Source organism: Corapipo altera, unplaced genomic scaffold (genome assembly GCF_003945725.1).
Source record: "Corapipo altera isolate COAL_440 unplaced genomic scaffold, ASM394572v1 53, whole genome shotgun sequence".
In the NCBI taxonomy this organism is placed as follows: Eukaryota; Metazoa; Chordata; class Aves; order Passeriformes; family Pipridae; genus Corapipo; species Corapipo altera.
In genome coordinates, this window is record NW_020884900.1 from 9,976,701 (window position 1) to 10,000,973 (window position 24,273).

Consider the following 24,273-nt stretch of genomic DNA (forward strand, 5'->3'; position numbering starts at 1 on the left):
CGGGAGGCCGCGGCCGGTGACGTCCCGGTGGGGCGGGAGGAGCCGCGGAGCCCGTCCCGCACAGGCCGGGCCGGCGCTGCCCGCACGGGCCGCAGAACTGCGGGAAGGGCGCGGCCGAGACCGTGGAGCTTTTGGCCACGTGTCCCACGAGCGGCCTGTGAAGGACCGCGACATGGGAGCAACCAGGGCCAGTTCTGCGCCAAGATGCAAAGGTTGTTCACTACCGAGTAACAGCAGGATCAGGGCAGTGATCATCGCGCTGTACTCGGCACTGGGGAGGCCACACCTCGAGTGCTGCTTTCAGTTCTGGACCCTCACTTTGAAAAGGACATTGAGCTCTTGGAGCGTGTCCAGCAAAGGGCAACAAGGCTCGTGAAAGGATTAGAAAACATATCTTGTGATGAACAGCTGGAAGAGCGGAGTTTGTTTATTCAGGGGGGACCTCATCACTTTCTACAACTACCCGAAAGGAGGTTGTAGTGAGATGGGGACTGGTCTTTTCTACCGTGCTTGCAGTGAAAGGGTTAGAGGAAATGGCCTACAGCTGAGACAGGGGAAATTCAGATTAAATATTAGAATTTTTTTTTTTCACTGTTAAGGTGCTCAGGCTTTGGAATAGATTGCCCAGGGAGGTGGTGGAGTCATCATCCCTGGAGGTGCTTAAAAGGCATCTGGATCTGGCACTGGGTGATGGGACTTAGTGGTTTAGAGTTTACAGTGGAAGTGTCAGGTTGATGATTGGACTTGATGATGTTAAAGGTCTTTTCCAACCTTGATGATTTTAGTGTCCTATGATTGTGTTGGTGTGTGCCCACCAGCACCATGCAATGGCACTGGATGAGAAGTGTGGTAGTACTGGCAATGGAATAGTCAACCAAGTAATGGTTGTCACAGCAAAACTACATCCTCTGCATGTTAGGGTATCACAGATATCTGTAAAATATATATTAGTCACTGAGAGGTGAGCACTTGCAGAATAAGGAAGAGCTAAACTTGTCCTCAGGATCCTAACAGAAAATTATGCTTAAAGCCTTGTAGCAAAAGGGGAACATGGATTTTAATTCTTCTATAACTCCCTGGCTTGGGATAGCCAGGAGGTCTTGTCTGTCATGATCCAAAAGAAAAATCACTGAAGGACTCTTCTCAACTCTAGTAAAACCCCTCCTGGAGTCCTGAGTCCAGCTCTGGGGTTCTCAGCACAGAAAACACATAAACCCATTGGAGCAGGTCCAGAGGAAGGCCATGAAATGATCAGAGGGGTGAAGGCCTCTCCTGTTAAGAAAGGCTGAGGGAACTGGGCTTGTTCAGCCTGAAGAAAGCTCTGAGGAGACCTTATTGTGGCCTTTCAATACTTTTAAGCAGGCTCATAAAAAAAGATGTAGACAGACTTCTTTTCAGTAGGGCTTGTAGTGATAGGAAAAAGGGTAATGGTTTTAAACTAAAGGAGGGTAGATTTAAAGTAGATATAACGAAGAAATCTTTTGCAATAAGTGTGGTGAAACACTGGGGCAGGTTGCCCAGAGAAGTGGCAGATGCCCCATCCCTGGAAACACTCAAGCTATTGGATGGGGCTCTGAGCAACATGATCTAGTTGAAAAATGCCCCTGCTCATTAGAGGGGGGTTGGACTAGATGATCTTTAAAGGTTCCTTCCAACCCAAACTATTCTACTATCTGGGTGCAAAGCCGTTCTCTTGGCCATGGAGTCTATGTAAGCAGTGCCCTGCAGAGAACTGTTTGAATCCTGTCTGTGTAGCTAATCCCAGCTATACTTGTCCCAGTGTCTAATATTATGAGTGGATGTAGGGGATGTCAGGGAGCAACAAGCTGCAGAGGGAGCACAGTACATCAATAGTCTGCCTGAGGCTTTCAGGGCAGGCACACAGTGCTACTGTGTAGTTAGTAACAGCAGCTGCATGGAGCAAACAAGTGGAGAGCGTATCACTTGCAAGCTGTTTTTGTTCGATTTCATAGGGTCAGGTGCTATCACCTGATCTTGTACAAGTCTGTGCCTGTGACATGTCCTTGCCTGAAACTCACACTAATGAATCCTGAGTACAGGATGACTCTAGGGTTTACATTTGGAATGAGAAGTAGAAATAAAATTATTACTGAAATGCTTTTTAATTTTTAAGTTTTACTTCCAGCTTTAAAAGTGTCAAACAAAGCTCTGGAGAGACAGGAGGTGTGCTATTTTCAGCCACCCTCCTGTGAGAGATCCATCGTGTATGCGGGGGGGGGGGGGCACAGAGGGTGAGATTGACATGACACGTGTGTAGGACAACTCTGGCCCCTTACCAAGAGCAGAATCAAATGTCTAATCATAGGCAGAGCAGCAGCTGAGAGTCCAGAAGAGCAGTGAAGGCTGGGCTTGACAGTCTCAACTGTCTTGTGTGTGTGTGAACTTCAGGGAGAAAGTGAGCAGAGGGCCTTTTGGGGGACTGGAGAGTGGTGTTGTGAATTGTGAAGATGGGAATAGAAGATACTGCCTGTTAAGAACTGGAATCTGTTTTGAAGTTGGGAAGACAAAATATCTAAAGCATAGAAATCATGGGAGCTGAAGAAGAAATGCTCATCACTCTGTCTGGAGGTGCCCCCTGGGGCTTCCGCCTGCAAGGGGGTTCAGAGCAGAAAAGACCCCTTCAAGTGTCAAAGGTAGGACCTTGAGATGTGAACCGTGAGCGCAAAGTTGTTGTGCTGAACTCATATATCCCTACTGAGTCGGGCATCTTTCACTACTGTTAAGGAATGCAGGAACTCCTTACTGTGGCAGCAGATCTTAGAAGGAAAACTTGGGTGGTGTGGTCAAGTAGGGTGTAGGGTGGGATGCGTGTCCTGAAATAGAGGCTATTGAGGTAGAGACAACTGTCAGGTGAAGACCTGCCTCAGTGCAGGTCTGTACAGCTCAGACACTTTATAATCTGTATGTCTCTCCCTAGTTGTCAGCAGAGCTGTAACCGCAGGGCCAGTGCAGGGAAAAGGGCTCAAATATGGCAGCGCCAATGCTTGTGTAAGACATCCAACCAAGGAAAAAATAATCTAAATCGAAGCAGCAAAGCCATATTTGTAATTCAACTGTCCCTAATGCTTAATTACTATATTCCAGCTTTCAGAAGAGATGCACATTTCTTAGTGTCTCTTCTGCTGGTGAAAGTTTCTCAATACTGTCTGAAGTGAATATTTTTGATGCTCCACGCAGCAAATATTGGTACCATTTCAAGAATTAAAGGAAAACCATTGTTTGGATGGGAGATGAAATAATAAAAAAGGAATAAACATGAACCTTGATTTACAGTCCTTTTGATAAACATCTGTTACTGTTCTCTTTTCATAAAGACTACTGAATAGCCTAAAAATTAGGAAAAAATGGTCCTCTTTATTAAGGTCCTGACAGCTGCATTAGCCTTGACACAATGGTATGTTGGGATGTCTCCCTGGAAGGCACTCAGCAGCAGGAATGAAAAAATTTTATGCCCAGCTCCTTCTGTTTCCTTAAGCAGACCATGTCTCTGACAGAGAATTTTGAAATGAAACATTCTGTGTCATTTGGCTCACCCCAGATCACAGACTGTTTGTCTGTAACTTCTGCCAAATTGTTTGGAATCCCATAGCCTGGCCCCAAAGTGAATGTTTCTTAAATAGCAAAAGATGATTTTTCTCCAGAAAAGCAATTTCTGCACATACTCATTGAGATTCAGGTGCTGAAAAGAAAGAATCAGTATCCTTGAACCAGGTGTCTGGCATCAGTGGTTGTTAGGAAAATGTGATTTTCAGTGGCCACATAAACTCTGTAGGGTCTAAGATTATTTTGACTCCTGTTTTTTTCTCAGTAGACAAAAAACTGGGACTGAAGAGGGAGGAGATTCTAAGTGTCTATAAAGATTACTCAGGATGGATTGAACAGTATCAAGAACTAGCCATTACCCAGGCTGTGTTGCACCTTAAGGTGAACGGAATATTGCTCAAGGATTAGTAGCAGGAAGGTATTAACTAGAAGCAGCTCTAACCCAGAACTGGGTGTTGTATTTTAAGTCTAGCGATACAAATACTTATATATAGTTTTACAATACTTGGGTATTGCATTACAAATAATTATGGAAAATATAACTGATACAAATCCATTTGAAGCTCAAAGTATACATAATTTTTCAAGCAGGACTTTGATTTTATAATTATCATTTTTGTCTATTATTGCCCAGAGTTTAATGGCATCCAGGTGACCACAGGTCACTGTCTTAAAGGCAACTCCATTTAAACAGTCTCCAAAGAAAGGATTTGTAAAAACTTACCAGAAGCCCAGTAAGGTCAGACCTGAATGTAAACTGCTTAGAAGAGAATAAACCGGCAGGAGTCATGTGATAGAACATACAGACATGAATAGCTGATGGGTGCCAGGAGATAACTGAGTGGATACAGATGGTGAACCAGGGATTCTAGTGCTGTCAGTTTAGACAGTTTCAACTTCTAGACTAGAAAAGTCATAGTAGTAATGCTAGGGAAATATGCTTACCCTTGGATGCTTAGTCAGATTGTTTCTATATACCTTTCTGGATGAATAAGTGATAAAATGCTAATTTGGGAAATTAATCAATTAAGTATAACAAATAAGTTATATATAAATGATATACATTATAGTTATGTAGAGATAGTGGAATTGCTAGACCAGGCTAGGTTAAGAGTCACTCTATGTCCTGCTTCCTCTTTCCTTTGTGTTTCCTGCAAGTATTTCAGAGGAACTTGTAAACCTCACCAATGCATCTAATTTTTGAGTAATGCAATGCAGAGGGAAATTCTTTCCCCCAGGTAGTTGTCAGCATGCCCTGTGAAGTATCTAAGAATTGACAGTCCTAGTGGTTTATCCTACACAGAAACAGAAAATCATTTGTGAACAGCTACTACCTCACTTGTCCCACTAAGTGGTTTCCTAACGAAGATTTGATAACATCAAGCAGCCAGGCCTTCCAAAGACTAAATGTTGCACAAAGTGGGATTTCCTGCTTGAGTTGCTCTTATTGTATTACAAAGCCCTGCACAACTCCTCACTTACATGATCAATTTACACAGTTACACAGTCTTCTTGCCTTTATTTCTTCTAAAGTTTACATCATCATCATCATCATCATCATCATCTTTTTATTGTTTTTCTATATGGAAATTATTATAAGATCAGTCACTAATTGCTGTACTTGGTACCTTTTTTTTGTTCTCCTGATATTTTTGTGTCTGCTGTATGCTTTCTTTTTTTTTTCCTGGTTTTTTTTTTTTTGTTTTTTTTTCAAATACATTGGTGGGCCTCTAATTGGTTGTTCTCTCATAAGCTGTTCCCAATGATGGCTTAAATTATTGCTTTTTTCAAATTGCAGCTAACTCAAAATGTACAGTGAGCACAGGCATTTTAAAACATCTTTTCTAGCAAAGTATTCAACTGGTTGCAACTAAATAAAGTACATGAACATGTTGGAAGTGGGGTGTGAACCCACTTTTCTACAGACTGAAAGGATACATAGCTGTAGTTTAAGCTGTTTCTCCAAGCAAGGGATCAATTCTGCACCTCAGTCTATCTAACACAAAGGGATAGAAAAGCAGCTGTATCTTCACATGCTGGATCCAGCTGCCAGAGAGCTTCTGTGCCATCCAGCAACTCCCTGTGAGTTATGGGTTCAGGGACACACCTAGAGCAAGATGCTGGAATTATACACCTTGTGGAAAGCCTCTTGGGTCACACATAACTATGTGCACTGGCAGCCTAGAAGGCCAACAGCACCCTGAGCTCCATCTAAAGAGGAGTGGTCAGCAGGTGGAGGGAGGTGATTCTGCCCCTCTTCCTTCATGAGACCCCACCTGGAGCACTGCATATAGCTTTGGGATCCTCAGTGCAGGAAAGACATGGATCTGTTAGGGTCTAGTGCAGCATCTCAAAAATGATCCAAGGGATGGAGCACCTCTGCTATGAAGACAGGCTGAGAGAGTTTTGGTTGTTCAGCCTGGCGAAGAGAAGGCTCTGGAAAGACCTCATTGCGGCCTTCCAGTACCTAGAGCAGACTTATAAAAAAGAGGGAGAGCTACTTTTTATATGGGTAGTGATAAGACAAGGGGGAATGATTTTAAAATAAAAGAGGAAAGATTTAGATAGATGTTAGGAAGACATTCTTTACTCAGAGGTTGGTGAGGCACTGTAACAGGTTCCTCAGAGAAGCTCTGGATGCCCCATCTCTGGAAGTGTTCAAGGTCAGGATGGATGGGGTGCTGAGCACCCTGGTCTAATGGAAGGTCTCCCTGCCCATGGCAGCAGGTTGGAATTAGATGATCTTTAAGATCCCTTCCAACCCAAGCCATTTCATGATTCTATGATAACTAGCTTTGTGTTCAAATAAATTTATGGAGCCAAATCAGCTGTGCCTGCTTTGGGATCAGAACATTGCTTCTTCCAGCACTGCCCAGTGAATATTGAGGAAAAAGCTCAAATTTAAATAACACAGGCAAGACTGAAATGCTAGTCTTAACACCAACTGATTATATGTTTCCAGATCTGTAACTGCAAATGGCTATTCCTTTCATCTTAAACTTGCCTACAGGAACACATACTGACTATTTTGTTCCACTCAAACAATCATTTGCAGTGTTCAGGTGCCAAAAATGTCTAATGTGAATCCGAAGGCTACCATACTACTGATGTGTATATGAAAGGGGTACCATTAACAATTCAGTCTCATAAAAACAGATACTGTCAGAGTAGGGGTAAGACAAAAGAAGAAACAAAAGAAAATTTGTAAGTGTCTAAGGAGCCCTCAGTGAGAAAGGATAGATGATTTTTAAATGAGGGTTGTATTAAAATATCAACTCAGTAATAAGTAAGCTGAAAGAAAAGCAGGCATTGTTATGCTCAGTAGGCAGATACACAGCACAATCAAACATCAATAGAAGATATGAATCATTCTGCAGAAATTAGAAAGGATTGGAATATTGAGAACTAGAGAAACAAATAAAGGGTGAAATAAAGGCTAAGAACACAAAAAGCAAAGGAAATCTCCATTTTGGTCTTAGTTACAGCAGTGTTCTTTTAAGTTAAATAAGTTGAACTACTGAGGATTCATACTGGGTTATTGTGACTCCTAATAAATCTTTTAACTCTTACCTAATGAAGCAGATGAAACATAGTGGGATTTTACACTACCCCTCACCACAATAAAGCTGATTTGGTATAGCTCAGTAGTTGGGGTGCACGTGGCAACATAACACAGGAAATCTTTAACCCGAAAAAGCCATCAGGAAAGAAAGAAAACAAACATAAATACAAGAAGCAAAAAGGATCCATAGATGGTAAGATTTTTATTTTCGAAAGGCTGAGAGCAAGTACCAGATCCTGAGATGTAACTATAAATGGCAAGAAGGTTCACCCATTCTGAAAAGATAGTAAGAGAGAACAATACCATCAGGTTCCTGGAGGATTTCTCTGCAGTAAGGATATGTGCATCAAATGCACTTGAAACAAAACAAAATTTAAAATACCTTGTCTGAGAAAATTGTAAGCGCTAAGCCCGGAATTAACCAAAGTAGAAATCTAACATGAAACTATATTATGGAAATAATTTTTACAAAGATAAACGGGGCAGCTTTAGGATGATGCAAGTGCATGCAAACCTGCCTTTAGGGATCCTGCTACAAAACAAGATTTATTCAGTGAGGGGGAAACGCAGTTACTTGCAATACAAAGCAAGGAAGGCACTTACCCCTCCAGCACAAGTAACATAGAGGAAACTGGAGTCTTTCCAGCAGGTACTGATAGTAGAGGCAAAGGACTTAGTGCATCACTAATAATGAGCCAGCAAAATGATGACTCTCTGAAAAAAAGGTAAACATAAACAAATGAGCCTCAGGCAGCCTTGTCTGACTGAGATAGGAAGACGCTGATGTTACTTTCTAATGCACAAAGAGGAGTTCTCTGGAAGTACCAAACTTACAGAGTCAGCCACTTTCAAGTAAAATGAATGTAAGGTAGAGCAGCTGTAGAGAAGGAGGGGAGGAGAGAAGGCTTCTTTCACGAAGCAAAGTGTTGAAAGATATGATTGCTGTCTACAAATAGATATTGAGCAAATACCAACATCACTATTCAAATATAGGTGACATCATTGTCACCAATCAAATGTGCACAAACAACTAACCAGGGATGTTCTGCAATGACTTTCCAACCTAGAAAAAGAACTGAAAACCGTTTGAATCAGTTTATGAACTGAAGTAAACAATATGGCCTCTGAAAACAACGTGGGATTGATTAGCCCTGATAACTCAAGAGACTCCTTTCAGTCAGCTATCCTGTACAAATACTCTGCAGCAATGGAGTGAATTGTTAGGGGAAGCAGTGACACAGGATTGTATAGGTTCTAAAACCAAAAATTGTTTTGTTGTTTAAGAGCAGTTCATCACAACCTCCTTTTTACCTCTTTCTCACATATCCCCACTTTCTCCTGTATGTTTCTCTGCTGATAATTCACTGTTTCTACTGTCTCCTCTGCCAGATGTCCTTACTGCCCGTATGCCATATCACTGGTCCCTGTGACCCAAAGCCTAGCTGTTCTGTCCTATTCACCTTTGCTCCTGTGACCTTATTCCTGCTGGAGGTGCCAGCTCTAATTCAAGTAGGTCTGATGGCTTCCCAATTTGCAAGCACCTTCTCTTCCTCTCCCCTTTTCAGTGGGCAGACCGTTATTTATGTTTTCACAAATGTTTACTGTCACATCTAAAACATCACTGGTGGCGGCCTACTCTATAGCAGTCACTAATGCTGATTTTGGAGGGCTGAATATGCCTGCCAGCACTGTGGAAGGAGTGCCTCAAGCTGCATTGGGAGCGCTCCTGAACATGTTTTATGGCCTGTCGGCACTTAGGCAGGTGTTACCCTTGGCTGCTAGAGAGGGAGCGCATGCTGCAGCGCCGGTGGAACTTTCCAAGGAGCAGCTGGGACCAGCAAGTCACTGCCTGCCAGGAAAATGTGGGGGGCTCCAGGGCTGCTGTCTGGTGGAGAAGCTGCAAGCTCTGTACAGTGCTGGGACAGCAGTGAGCAAGGTGGAAAGTTTGGAAGGGGAGTTCTACTTCTTTTCAGCAAAGACGGAGGGGTAGGACCTCCAGGACAATGATCAGAAGGTGGCTAAACAGAAAGCCACGTTATCATGGTTGCAAATGACCATTGCTGATTGTATCAGCTACGGATTTAGTTCACAGTTCCTTGTGCCTCACCATGGCTTGGAGATACCTTCAAGGGAAGCAGCCTTACATGGGAACTCCCTCTTGAAACAAGTACAGAGAACAGATTGTGTGGATGGACTGCATTGGTGATTATAGCCTTTCCTCTAACTCTTAGAATCTTGATTTATGCTCTATGTTTACTCCCAGATAATCTTTAATCATTTGTTAACTATTCCTTTCTCACTGCCCAAAACACTTCACTCCGTGTTTATTCTTTTTTTTGGTTCCTACCTCCCTTTGAAAGGCCATGAGGCAATCGTGCCAATGACAAATGTGATGTTGGCCTCTGGTCTTTCATACATTACTGTCCTAAATGGGTTCTCTTCTGCCATGTGACCACAGCTGGGCTGCTCCATGGTTTTTGCTTCCACCAGAGGTCTAAGACTTCTGTGTGAAGGGCCCTGCTCGAAAAGCTCTTCCACTCTTCCTTGCAGAAGTAAAGAGCCCAGGCAGTGTCATCTTTACATCCCATTTGTCCATAAGGATGTAGGCATGATGGAAGAATTTCTTGACACTTATCAGAGGTTGCAGTGAAACCATACATGCTACATCGATACCTGCGGCATTAAATGCACCTGGGACCATTCTCTGGCACTTTTGCCAGCTGCTACAGAGTGTAGCAAAGCCCAGCAATTAACTTTTTCTGTTCTCCCAAATAAGATGGCTGCATGCCCACAGGCAATGGCTCTGGGAATTATCTGTTCTAGCTCCTAGACTATGCCTGGGAATTGTTCTGGACAGCATTAGCTGGTCTGAGCCAAAGATGTGCCAAGGATCATTTCAACAGTTTAATGCTACAGTCAGTTGTGGTCCAGAGCCCAGGTTTATTCGCTGGCATTATTCAGCCTGCAACTGGTTAGAACTACTGAATACATCTGTGGAGGCTGAGCCTGGCTTTTGATGTACGTTCATACCTACAAGACGGCTACAAAGATGCTCCAAGGCATAGGAAAGTCTCTGTACCAAAGTGCCCTGGATCCTTCAGGTGAATGGGGTACTTCTGTAATCCATACCTGTGGCTGATCCTGTCCTTGCTGCTGCAGAACAATGGTGCTTATCCTCCTCAGACTGTTGCTGAGAGGCTCTCTTTGGGTTAGCAAGTGCTGTGTTTTGGTGCAGTAACCCAGACTTGCAATATTATGAATGCTGTGTCCAATACTTTTTTGCAAACATAAGTGATCCTCATCCTATCAAAATAGTAGTAGGTATGTCGTCGTCTTCTAATTTGCCCTCTCTCAGCACAGATACTGTGGAGGCATAATATACTTAAGACTGCTGCTGTTCAACAATTAGTAGCAGCTGAAAAGAGTCCTCTGTTTTGAGAAAGCTTTTTATTCAGAGTTTACATATGCTCTCTGCCCCTTGGAGCACAATATCAGCATGCAGGGCTAAAGCTGAGAACACTTTATACTGGAGGACTGAAGACATATCTCTGGATAACTGGTCTGTGTTCAGGACTGTTCCATTCCTTTCAGCCCAGTTCAGTGCCCAGTTCTGTACCTGTAAAGAGACATTTTGGTGGCTAGATTTGCTTAGGAGCTCCAATTCCCTTAGGTTTTGATTCTAAAATCTTTTATGTCTAAAGGAGCCAGGCTGAGCCTCTAGAAAAAGGACCTACATGTGACATGTATAAGCATATTTTTTCTGAACATTCAGTTGCTCTTCTCACAGCAGCTAGATGTGGGATCTGGTACTCTTGCTTTTGACAAATATATCTGTTCCTTTTGAATCCTTGCTTCATATAAAAAAAAAATTATATCCTGCTGTTTACTCTGTTGAGGGTAAAATGCTCATCAAGTACTTTTAGTATCTATTCTAGTATGTGGCATTATTCTTTGTCATCGGTATTATAGTTCACTCACTTTTCAGCTAATCTTCCATCAAGTAACAAAAAGCTATGGAGATAAAGCCTTTTTTCATTTACCTGCAGCCACCTCTGGCTAGAAACTTGCTCCTAGCAATGAGACCTGTGCTAAACATCTTGCTTGGGCAAAGAAGGTGGATTGTTTTTCACTTCCTCCCTTTGTATTATCACAACAAAATGTTCTTTTAAAGGCAACTGGTTTCAGTGAGAGAAAACCAACAGAGAAAGAAAACCAACAACCTCTGATTGTTTGCATTTGTTTTATATCACCTTGTATACCCTGGTATAAATCAGAATTAAGGCTAGGGCATCCAAGAAGTTGTTCTCCCTTTCCTTCATAGTGATATCCCCCCCACTGGTACACTCTAGGCAGTAACATATTAGAGTAGTCTGCTATGTACTTAGTTGATTGGCCAGCACCAGCATCCTCTGCCACTACCAGCTCTCATCACTAAAGTCACCCAAGTCTGTCCTCCCACTCAAGATATCTTCTTTCACCACTCTCCACTGCCGTGTTCATCCCACAAAGTATGAGTTCTCTCCCCTCTGTCTCTATATAAAGACTCCCTAATTAAGCTTCACCATGGATGCCCTGTGAAGGAGGTCTGCAGAGACACCAGACCTACTTTACGAAGAGACAAGTCATCCAGTGTCACCTCTTAAAAAGGAATACAGAGTTTCATCAGGAAGTTAATGAACTAAGTAAATAAATGTAATTATAATGGATTAGAGTAAATACTCTCCTGTAAAATAGCTTCCAATAAAAATATGGCATTGCCAGGAGGATGTGATGTTATTTACTACTTAATAGACAAGGCATAGAAGAAGTATCTTAGTGGATCTCTGTGTTCAGGTGGGCAGCTGAGATAAAGACACACTGTTGAAAAATATCCTGATTTTCAGGCTCCTGCCATTTATTACTCACAGTCTTTCTCCAAGGTGTTTTCTCCAAGGTCACACAAAAAATCATCCAGGTCTCCTGAACGCTCCTCTAGTGATTTACCCACTTTTGCCACAGGGGTATCTTTCCTTGCACAAGTAAAAATTAGACCCTGGTCTTGGAGGCAAAACAAACTGTTCCAGTAACCAAAAAGATGTCAACACAGATGTTAAGAAAGAAGAAGAGATAGAGGGTGTTTGTTTCTGCTTTTACATCTAACAACTGCTGCGTTTGTGGTTCAGCTGAGCAGGAAGTTCTAGGAGGAGGAGACCCAAATGGTCTCCTACCTTTTGATAATGCTTTATACACAACAAGGCAGTTCTTAACTCTCCACAAGAACCCTGTGACAGGATTGCATTTCGCATAAGACTCGGAATGAAATTTAAATACTGCCAGGTTGCCATGGAGTGTTGGACCCCATGGCACTATAGCTGGTGGGGGAAGCTATGTGTTAAGAGATGCAATCAGAGATTGGAAGGGCACTGGATAGGAAGACAAATTGTATTCAGTATACAACTCTGACTTGAAGTGATTTTGCTAGGTTGCTGCTGGAAAGATTTTAGATTAGAGGGAAGACTGATAATGTAATTTGTCTTCTACCACAATGAGAGGAGGTGAGAGATGCCTTGGGGAGGTAAGGGGAAAGATGCCATGAACCTATTACAGGTTATTTTCTGAAAGGCACTGCAAACCACTTCTATTTACCCACAGCCTATTTCCCTGTGAAGAAGCAGTGCTGGCCAGCAGGGAAAGTGGTTGCAAAGTTTCAAGACAGGTTCCCTGGGCTGTACTCAGGCAAGATGTGAAGGCTCCGAGTTACTATCAGGATTACTCTATTCTTAGCATCCCAGCGTGTGTTCAGCCCCCACATACCACTATCTAAATATAGTCCCTACTGAAGGACAGATGCTGCCAAGTTGGATCTGACCCCTCCTCTTGCATTCTGTTCCTGAAAGCTAGGCTGAATTCCCCAAGACACGTCCAATAGTCAGCACGTCCTTTTGTCTCCCCAGGGCTGTGCAAGGAAACTTGTACTGTACTGTTAAAGCCTGATCCCAACCCTGGCCTTCCTGGCCTCTCCTAGCACTGGCCTTCCCTTTTTTTATTCCTTTCCTCCTCAGTTGTCACCTTCGCTCTTTTTCTTTTTTCCCCTCATTTGTTTCTGTCCTTCTCCTTCTGTCTGATTGCACATGATCAATGAGAGGAAGCAGGTAAAAAAAAAAACGTGCACATGTATGTGCGTGTACCTGGGTGCTGCAGACACCCAAACCTCTCTGCCAAGAGCTCTTTTGTCACTACAGAACTCCTGCTGAGAGGGCGGGAAGACAGACAATTTTTTGAGTAAATCTGTTCCAGTTTTTCACACTGATTTGTATTTCCAGTAGCATAAATCAGTAGGACTCTGAAATTAGGATTTCCTAAATCCATCTGATATCATAACAGGACATTCCTCCAATTAGTCAAGGTACGCCATGGGAGAGTGTATCTACTGAGGCACAGAGTGGAAAGTGTAACAGAGAGTTAGTTAACAAGAGGCTTACAGAATTTGTGGGGCTCCTCACACAAAAGGAGAGATCAGTCCTCGCCAGTATGTGCTAGAAGGTCAGACAGTGCAATCCCCCAGGGCCAGGTCTGGGGCCAGCCCTGACCACTTGTCAGAGTCCATCAGCCTCTCATGTGCACAAGAAAGCTCTCCAGATATCTGCTACAGGAAGCAGAGAGGTTTTCTCTTTGAAATGCCACTTTTTCCAGCCTTTCCCATACCTTTAGAACAGCTGTCTGGTGGCACCTTCCAACATACCTACAACCTAAGCAAGCTCCCTGTTAGTGACACTTCATGTGGCTCACTGGGTGCCCAGGAGAGGGCCTCTTTTAGATATGGAGAGCAAGTGGCTTGAGCCTGAGGGCAAACTGACCTTCAGGATGGGCAGCGAGCCTGGCTTTTGGACTAGGCAGCCACCCTGTCCCGGACCCTCAAAAGCTCAGTGCTGCCCTTGCTGTAAGCAAGGTGTGCAGGTTATGGGTTGTCATTACAGTCTCCACAGCACTGGGCTGGCAGGCATATAAAATCTGGCAGGCATGTCCTGGTCTCTGTCCAGAGGCTCTGCAGCCTCCGGCACACTGCACCCTGCTGTCATGGTTGTGGATTAAGTCCTGTCCTGTCCTTTCTGTTTGACGAGCTTTCTTCCTTCTCTCCATGCACAATCCTCTCTGCCTTCAACCTCTTTGCCTTCCTCCCTAGCAAATCAGTGGGGTAGGGATTTGGCATAAAAATTAAGCTGTGGATAGTTCATTTCCCTCTGACCCTGGGAAGCAAATTCATAAAAATTCCAGGGAGGGTTTATAAACCTATGGGAGACTGCGCCAGAAGAAATGTGCTATTTTCAGACTCACTAGGTCTCTTCCTGTGCCAAAAGAGACCTGGTCCTATTTTCCCAGAGAGGAATGGAGACAAGGAGAAGTCCTTCCTGGACTACAGAGCTAGTTTGCAGACTCTAGTTGCTTTAGTGCATGGGCTCTCTGTCACTCTGGTAAAATCTGAGCACAGACCAAGCCAGAGCCAGAATCCTCACCAACAACGAGAGAAAAGCTTTGCCTGCTCGTGATGCTCAGCCTGCATGGGACTGCTTGTGTCCCACCAGCCTGCTCTAATATAAAGGTACCTGAAACAGCAGCGGGCAGTGTTGGGACCACAGCCTGATCCTCCCTGTCTGGGAATACTGAACACTTGCCTGCAAAGTCTCGCATACTATGGGACCAGAGGATTGCAGGAAGCTTACTATTGCTGCTCTGGTTGGTCACCAGCCTACATCCAGTTGGTTTCAGTGAGCATGGAGGAATACGATCGGATGTGAGTAATGCTCTGAGCACCTGCTGACAGCCTTTAACCCCCAGTCCCCTCACTCCATAACTGGGAGACATACTCAGCAAGTATGTTCCTATCCAGTGCTAAGCACCAAGCACTTGGCCATGGAGCAGCAGTTGGCCTTTTGGGGAATACCAGGGGACACTTCTTCTAACCTCTCTTCAACTTCCTAACTCTCTTCTTTAGCCTCTGTGTCAGTAGACAGAACTGGAAAATGTGTTTGCTCTCCCTTCTCAGTTAACAGCTGCTCCTCAAGGGAGTATCAGGAAGCAGCATTTATATCGTAACAGCAGAAAAGTTGTTCTTCAGCAGTAGTTCATTACAGACCCACGCATTCTCATTCCAGGCTTATATTAACAAGGAGGGAGATAAAGGACTAAAATGACAGAGGCTGATGGATGTGGCAGCTGGGATGAGCCAGTCCCTATTTTAAGCATGCAGGCAAAATTTGGGGTCAAGCTGGAAAGGCTACAGAGTGATAAAATGCCAGTGAACACAAAAACAACTTGAAGGATAGCCCTCCTCTTTCCATCTTTTTCCCGAACACCTCTCAGTCCTGCTGACAGGCTGACCTGGGAGGAGTGCTGCTCTTGCCTGCACATGGGCCAGCAGGGTCGAGTTCTGGGTGCAAGCACACCACATGGGTGCAGAGGGCCTGGGCCCTGAGCCCAGTCAACCATGACATGGGACCTCCTTAGGGCTCCAGCCCTCTCCTTCCCTGCTCCCCTACTGCCCCTGCAAGAACAATGACAGGGCAGCAATCCTCCCACATCCACTTCTCTTTCATAAGGCTGCCATAGAAGTGTAGGCAACGTAAGTGAGACTGGTTGCTCCAGCACAAGGCTGTAAGATATGGGAGAAGGTGCCCTGCTTTGTTACCTCTCTGCAGGATCTGCCACAGTTCGTTCACTGCACCCTCTGTTAAACAGCTCTGCACTGATGTGTCTCTCACTTAACTTCAAGATTCAAAGAAATCTTCTAGAAGCATCTGCAAATCCAGTGTATTACTACCTTGGCCCTGACTTCCTCTGATCCATTTTTTCCTGAATATTCTTTTATGTGCAAAATCAGTCTATTATGGGTACCAAGCTGTCCTACAAGACTATCTCCATTGCTTGCCTATACGGGAGAGGTCTGTGGTTTTTGGCTGAATGGGCATTTGGTTTCCTTGCTTGTTTGACCTAACAGAAAGGCTAGGCTGTGTTGGTAAGAAGTTTAACTGATGGATGAGAGAAAAAAAGGGAGAGGAAACACTTGGTGTAAGATGGCCATGAGAGGCCAGATCTAGGAACTAGCCTGGAACTAGAGACTCCAACTCCATTCTCAGATATAGCAATGCATATCCTGCACAACTCCTGTTAAGGCTACAGATTTATTCCAAGTTTACACTTGTGTAACAGGACACCATATGGTCTGATGCAGATGTCCAGAAATACACTGGCCAAAGCCATTGGAACATGAATGCTTAACAGCATAAAGTGCCTCTTTCACGACAGAGCCACCATCTCTCCCCAGTGTCAGCTTCCATGAGGATGGTACCTGCAGGGGCTCTGCATGAGAGCCAGGGATCATACTGAGGAATCACAGTAGGGTCATGCAGAAGGACACACAGTCATGTACAGGCATAGTCTGGAAAGAGTTTCTGTTCCCTGTCTGAAATACAGACTCCCTAAGCAACTTAGGAGATAGGGAGCAAGAGGAGAAAAGCGTGTAGATGTTCTTGAGTCTTTCATCTGCCCTAAAGAAGTTGAACTGGGTTGGTGATCAGGTCAGGCCTATGCTCAGCAGAGATGTTCTTGGAATTAACAGGAATGCAGAGACCACAGCCAGGGCTCTGCAAGAGGACTAGTTCTCCACCCTGGCATGAAGTAGTCTTAGGCCTTATTTTATCCTGTCAGGGACAGAGCAATAGAAGGAACAGCAGGAGACAAACGACTGAACTAAATAGCTGCTGTTCTTTCCTTCATCTCTATCCTCTCTCCTGCTTTTCCAGATCCGAAAGAGAAGCAAAGCATGCCGTGGAGGCCTGTGGGAAAATGATGTGATAGTATCTATCAATGGGAAGTCATGTGCTGGCCTTTCCCATGCTAATGCCATGCAGATCATCGATTCTTCCAACGGCATGCTCAACATCCGTGTGAAAAGGTAACCTGCACCCAAGCACCAGTGCTGTGACAGCGCAGACAGCAGGGCAGCTTCATCCAGCACAGCAGCTCTCCACACTATCAGAAAGAAGGCAGGCAGGAAGCCTTTGGTTTTGCCATACTGCAAAGTGGGAGGACTAGGAGGACTTCTCCATGGCTAACGTGTGGCCATCTCAGTGTTTTGCCCTGTCTCTGTGCTGCTCTCCAGAGTGACTGGCTCTGGGGCTGAACTGACCCCAGGCACCCCCACCCCTCTGGCTGAAGGGAAATGTTTGCAGTGTGAGGGCTGTGCTGGAAATAATGAGCTATTTAGGCTCCTATGCCCAAGATGGCATAGGACAGTTCATTTCAGCAAGTAACAGACTCTGGTTCATTCTGGGTAAATAACTGTTCTGTAGAAATGGATTTGACTATTCAATGAATAATTAAGACAGGACAAGATTACCCAAGTATTTACTACATCAGGCCAGTTGTCCAACAGTCTATGAACTGACTGCCACAAAGATTAGAGGTGTGTGGCTGAGTCCCCCTTTTATGGGAAGAAATATCTCTTCCAGTCTCTAGTTCAGCAGAATAGTGGAGATCAGCTCAAATGTAAGCATAAAAATGGTCCCAATAATGTTCCTCATTCTCCCTGTGCTAAGTTAACCTAGTGCCTCAGTGCATGCTGGATGTGGCCCAAGCTGTAAATGAATAATCATATAAAGATGAAGGCAGAAAAGCTGTATGAAGTCCCAGTACCAAAACTACTGCCAAAACAGAAGTCACCCTCAGAAAAACAGGCCCTGGTGAAGGGGGCTGGGAGATGGGATTTTCTACAGTCCTGAACAGGCAGAGCACTGTGAGCAGTGAGGAGGGACAGCCACGCTGGTTGCTGACATCTGTAAAGCAGGGGCAGAGGTGGGCAGTGCTCAGAGAAGGAAAGCCTGAGCATGTAGGATGTTTCCTTTGGCTTTAGGTAACGCCCTGGTGCCTTCTGATGTGCTCACTCTATACCCTAGCTGTGATTAAGTGGGATGAATAAGTTCTATACGAGGTGTCCAGAATAGCTCCTGGTCCCTTGCCAAGGCCTTACCTCACCCCATCGGAGCCTATCTGCAGCCAACAGTTGCCTGGGCAAATTCCAGTGGGGCAAAATCAGCACACTTTGAATTAACAAAGTGACAAAGGCAGGCTTCTCACAGCCCTCTGGGAGCCAGCATTGGATGGTTTGGAAATAACATAACCAGTTGGCTGCAACCTGGAGTAGTGGAGAAATCATCACATATTGCTTTCTTGACCACATCTCTGTTCTCACTTCATATTTACGTTCCCAGAAAAAACACCAATCAATCCTGTTAAGAAAGGAGAGGTAGCTGGATGACTCTGGAGTATGTGTATTTCAGAAAAAGAGGGAGGGAGAGACACTGTGATCTGACTATGCAGAACCAGAGAAACTGGCTTACAAGCAGTAATGCTTTTCAGTTATTTGGTTGAGTATTTAAAGAAAAGGAAGGACTGTTCTGTATTGCTTGTGGAACTTTGAGTTTGCTGCTCACTGAGAGTTCATAATGGCAAATAGTATTAAAAAAAAACAAACTACCAGAGAAATTGTCCCACCCTTAGCTTCGACAAAGGTTTGCATTTGACATGAATATAAATTTTTCACAGTTTTGAACTGGGATCCAAGTCATGAATTCCACAGCTTTAGAGAGGCAATGCTGTCTGCCTGGCTTCCTGGTATGCATGTTCAGAAGGCAAATACTTAGGACTTCTTCATAGCTCTAATAAGCCCTGGGAACTCTGACAAGGGAAGGAAGAAGTTCCCAGCTCCATCTTTATGGTCTGGAGTCAAACTGCCACTGAAATCAAGACTCACTCTTGAGGAGAGGGAAGACAGAGCGGGCTCTTTCCCTGTCAACACAGCCAGTTCTCCTTCCCTCTGGCAGTCAGCAATAGGACTGACTGCCCCAGTCTGCCCTGCACCTACTCCAGACATCCTTCCAGATAACTTACAGCCTTGAAGTCGGTATACAAATGCCACTATGGATTGGACTGGCTGGCATGATTGCATATGGTCATCAGAATCCTGGTAGCTAACTTGTGAAGCAGTCCCACAGTGAGCAGGCCAAACATCATGGTGGTCTGCTATCACAGGATACTAGAGCCTACCCCCAAAAAACACTCAGGCCTTTTAATCCGAAGTATTGCCTATTTACTCCCATGTAGAGGTCAGGGCAAACAAACAGCACTGACTTCTTTGTTTGGAGCCCACTCTGATCTAAAGTAGTTTGGGGGTGCCAGGATCTGCAGAGCTGACACAGCTCCATGGTGCAGTCCCAGCTGCAGGAGCAGCTGGAGTGCAGTGTGGTAGCTGAGGCACCTGTGGTAGCTTGCTGACAAGTGGAAGGCTGAGAGGCACGTCCCACTGTCCTGGGGAATGCTTGCTACACAGGTATTTGTATCCCCAGGAGAAATGCCTGGGGAGCTGATTAAGCTGACTGGTAGAATTTTATGCTCTTAGGGCAAGTGTTTAACACCTGGTTTCCATAGAGTTGTGAAGCAGAAAATCAGGATGAGAGCACGTAGCTGATGTCAGAGATGAGTCTGCCCTCGGAGTCTACACTTCAAGTGGCTGTACCACCTGAAAGACACTTGAAACACCATTTTGATCCATAGCTCTCTCTCACATGTCAGGGTTTCCTTCTCGCTTAGCCCCACAAACCAGACCTCTCTCACCACTTTTCCTTCTCCCCACAGGATAGTTGGCGGGGACCAGACTGGCCCACGGTCCCAGCGTTCCCCTTCTCCAGGGCAGCGAGTGCTCTCCCCCCCATCCCTGCTCAGCCCCCCAGCACAGTCACTCAGCTCTGAACCAGCAGGAGCCCCGGCCACCACACAGCCCTCGCAGCCACGGAGGTCACAGAGGCACCTGGAGAGCCTCACCTCCCCCCCAGACAGTGAGGCCTACTATGGGGAGACGGACAGCGATGCCGACAACGTGGCCCAGGAGAAGCACCGCCGGGCTCGCAAGAAGAGCCCACGCTCCCCACCTGACAGCACCGCCAGCAAGGCGGATGAACCTCCGGATGAGGTGTCCCTGTCTGAACAGAGCGGCTACGAGAGCATGCCAGAGGCTGCTGTGCAGGGGGGAGCAGAGGTGCCCAGCTCCAGCGGGGTGGCCAAGAGGGAGATTGTCTGCCTGCCTGGCAGCCGCACAGACACTCCATTCTCAGACAGCGAGGGACAGCTGCGGCCACCATCAACAGAGGGACGGGAGCCTTCTCCAGAGGCAATGCTCCTGCCCCATGCCACCAAGGCTATCCGAGCGGAACGCCATCTCATCCCTATGGTGGGGCCAGTGGAACATCCGATTGATGAAGACCTAACCACCACATATACAGAGAAAGCCAAGCAGGCCAGTAAGTCCTCTGCACCCTGCCACTCACTCATGCCCTTTTCTTATGCTGGATCTCCTTCCAAAAGCCTAATTCCTGCAAATATCAAGTGGGTTAGCTCCTCTAGCTTGCAAAGAAGCAGAGTCGAATCAGACCTGCAGAGACCAGGGCTTCCTATTGCAGTCGGGTCTACCTCACCCAAGAGGTCCCAATGAACAGATAAGAGAAAGAGTCTGGGTCTGGGATCTGGGAGTCACTCATAGAAGCTGCAGCCATGCAACCAGCTGTGGCTCTAGCACCCTGTTCAGCTCAGTTCTCCATGGGAACAGAGCCATGTAGTATTACACATGAGTAAGAACTGATGAGATAATTTTTCAGTCAGCATAGCCCTAAAAGAGTCTTGTCAGTAAGTCATTCACTTCTCTCACCCTGTCAGGGAGCTCAGGGAGGGACTTGTCTCCATAGACTTTTGGAGAATGTTTTCTCTGCAGGCACTCACTCCAGCAAGGGTGTCCATGTCTGGCAGCAGCTGGTGAACTCTGCTAGAACTGGGTATTGGCAGAGAAGGGTTGCCAGCAAGGATAGGTAGGAGCTGCTAAATCAGCTCTTGAGACAGTTCCTTGTAGTGCAATCCCTGATAGTCAAGATCTTTCCATGTGGAATAAAGTACTGAAAAATGTAGTGTAGTATATGGGTGACAAACCTGAAATGACCTTAATTGTGAATATCTTTCCTGGTTTCTGCTACACATGGAGTATTTCAATGCCAAACATGAAGGTAGAACAAGACGTTACCTGATTTCACAGTTGTGATCTATCCAATAATATTAAAAACAAGGTGATCAAAAACTTATTTTCGTATGAGTACCTCAGTGTGTAGTATGATTGACTAATTTACCCTTCTCTGAGCCTAGAAAAAAAGCAAGTTTTAAAGAAGTAGTTTAGCTGGGGGACAGAATACAAAACAGAGACACAAAAATTGCTGGACTCAATCAGAAATAAAGCACATGGATTCTAACTTCTGATTCTCTGCTTCAAATGCTAGACATTTTTACCCAGACCCAAGCAATTATAAAGCCTCTATTTTATCTTTTCCTTGGGCTAAACATTCCTTTATCTGTTCTGCCTAAGGGATCCTCTAGAGGTAACTTTCAAACCTAGGTGCTTCCATCAGGCAGGGCGCTGTCTTCCTGCTTTTCCCAGCATTGAGAGGACAGACTCAGTTGGGTCCCTTATGTCTGGCCCTGCTAGGCAGTGTAATCGACCTGATGCCTTGTAGTATTTCTTCCTAGTCTCTACCACTCATTTTCCTTAGGACAAGAAAGTAGCAATTTCAGCCTCCCTGAAGATGAAGTTATTTTTTCCCCCTTTGAATAATGTACAAGCATGAGGTGAATGTTGAGAAAGGCATGTTCAGCTGCTCCCTGCCACCTGATAGTCCTAACAGTGGATGAGCAACTGCTTTACATCAAGACTTATTTCCACGGACAGCATGAGTACAGAAGGATCTCAGGAAAGCTATGTATTTAATTCAGAGCATTTCTGATGGCAAAATAATATCCCATGGCAGGAGGTGATGCAATAATATTTCCAGCTAGAGCTAGGGTTCCCAGAAGCACTGCAGACTGAGATAATATTTTATTCTCCTGTTACTCCCCCACTGCTCATCCCCTTTCTGGTTTATGTTTGGCCATGGGTGTCCTTATGTAAGAGTTACTCTGCCATGGATGGCAACTCACACAGCCAACTTGGTCTTTTCTTGGGTTAGGGATCTTGGCAGTAAATGAGAAGGCACAACTCTACATCCTGATCATGCTGGAGCACAGCAGCCATTAAAACAAAAGTCAGGTACATGAGCCAGTAACTCTGTGAAGGAAGGAAGCAAGGAAGAAATATGGAAGGTGTTCATTAGATGGTGAACAGAGCTAAGGAACACCTATACCTGGAATAAACCCAGGTATAAACACAAGAGGTTGTGGGACTGCTGACCTGCATTGGCTCCATGGGGAGGCTGCTTGCAGAGAAGCTACTCATTGGCATGGGAGGCACATGGTAGAGCTCACTTATTTATACTAGGCAAGGATTTGACTCCATGAGCAGAACACAGTGTGGTGGCAAGTACTAACAGCCCAAAATCAGGATTTGGTGGTGAGAGGGGTGGAGCAAAATCAGCACAGGAAAGAGGGGGCAGCAGCTGCTGGTGCCACTGTGTAATGCCCTGCATGTCATCAACTGCTGAACTGTGCTTTTTCATTCCCAGCAAAGACACAGTGTCTGGGAGGTCCTTAGACAGCCAACACCCTTGCAGTGAAGTTTGGGCCTCTCTTTTTCCAAACTTCATGCTGTATTTGCACATTGGTACTGGTTCATTTTTTCCAACCTATGGGATAAGCGTGTACATCATCCGAGCCCTCCACAGGACACGTGACTTAGACATGCCTGCTCAAAAACCACTCAGAGCATTGCTGGTACAGACCACTGGGGCACTCTGGGGAGCCACACACCACCCAAATGTGGGGGAACTTGTTGCACAAGTAAAAGGACTTCACTCTTCATCACTACCCAGTGGCTACCATGCACTCTGGTGTTCTAATCAGTGGGGTAAGAGAATGGCCAGCAAACAGGGACTCTTTGCTTTATTTTAAATGAACTACAGAACAGTCATATTTGTGAATAGCCAATATTTTGCCTAATCTGTAGAAACAAAAGTACAAATTTGTTTCCTTCCCACTAAAACTGTAACTTGCTCTCTTTAAAGAGGTGATTAATCCCTGGGGAAACTGGGGATCTTTAGGGCCTCAGTTTGTCATCACTGTACAGGGCAAAACTATGTCCCTTCCTGAAATTATTTATGTGCCACTTGGACAGTGCAGAAGAAAAGGAAGAGAAAACAAGACAGAAAATACTAATTAAAAATCTGAATCAGTTTCAAAAGGTTAGCAGAAAGTGGGAGCTCGTGGCAGGGAGAATCAGATTACAGTTGTCACAAGTAGTTGCTAGTGAGGTTCTTTGTTTCCCTTAGCTCCTGCAGTGCCCTTCTCACCCCACCCTCAGAGGCTCAGGATCCATCTGTAGCCAGGGTTGCTTCTTCTCAGCCACCTGTGCTCTCTAAGATGCACTGTATTTTCACCCCCACCGTAAATCATCTCACAGGACAAAGGGCTCAGCCTTTCTCACCACTGAAAATACCAATTGCTGGTAGAAGACAGACATACCAGGACAGCAGTCTATTCCTAACTTGCTATCACACTGTGTCAGTGCAAGAAGTGCTTCAAAATATCTCAATTTAAACTTATCCTCTGGACTATTTTTAGTTCCTAGGACTCAAGAGCCTCTCCATGTATGGTAGGGGAAGGGAGGGAAAAATGGGTGGGGAAATTTCCTCCTCTGCTTTATATGGGCCTGGCTGCCTGTGCAGAGTCATCAAAGATACTACATTCCATATCAGAAAAGGAAATCCTTCTTCTTTAAAGCGGATGTACAGCAGCATCACTTGAAAAGACAGGGTGCTTATAAATAAGTGGCCTATTCATCAGAGGGTCATATAGATTAACTCTTCTAAGAGTGACTGCAGTCACATTTCTCTGCAGAGAGGGTGAGCACAGCAAGCCATCTCTCCACCTATTACAATCTGTATAGGCCACAGGAGCCATGAACAAGATGAAGTTCCTGAATGGCAGTTTGAACTTACTGCACCACATTTTCTACTTGGCTTTCAGCTTTGACAGTTGTGACTCTAATGATCACATTTATGTGGTTGTTAGACTAACTTCCTGGTTTTGCCATTCACTGCAGTCTAGGAGACCAAAAGATTCAGGATAGTAGTCAACTGACCTGATCC

The 24,273-nt window shown here is 45.0% G+C and overlaps 1 protein-coding gene across 1 annotated transcript in view; it reads left to right on the forward strand.

The window, feature by feature from the left end:
• Positions 1–437: 437 nt before the first annotated feature.
• The window catches only part of SYNPO2L (synaptopodin 2 like), a 41,175-nt gene continuing 17,339 nt past the window's right edge, over positions 438–24,273 (forward strand). The window contains exons 1-3 of the mRNA XM_027649695.1: positions 438–2,654; positions 16,906–17,057; positions 19,796–20,457. Of these exons, the coding sequence (XP_027505496.1) occupies positions 2,550–2,654; positions 16,906–17,057; positions 19,796–20,457 (919 nt within the window). The 5' untranslated portion in view covers positions 438–2,549. The remainder of the gene's footprint in view (positions 2,655–16,905; positions 17,058–19,795; positions 20,458–24,273) is intronic.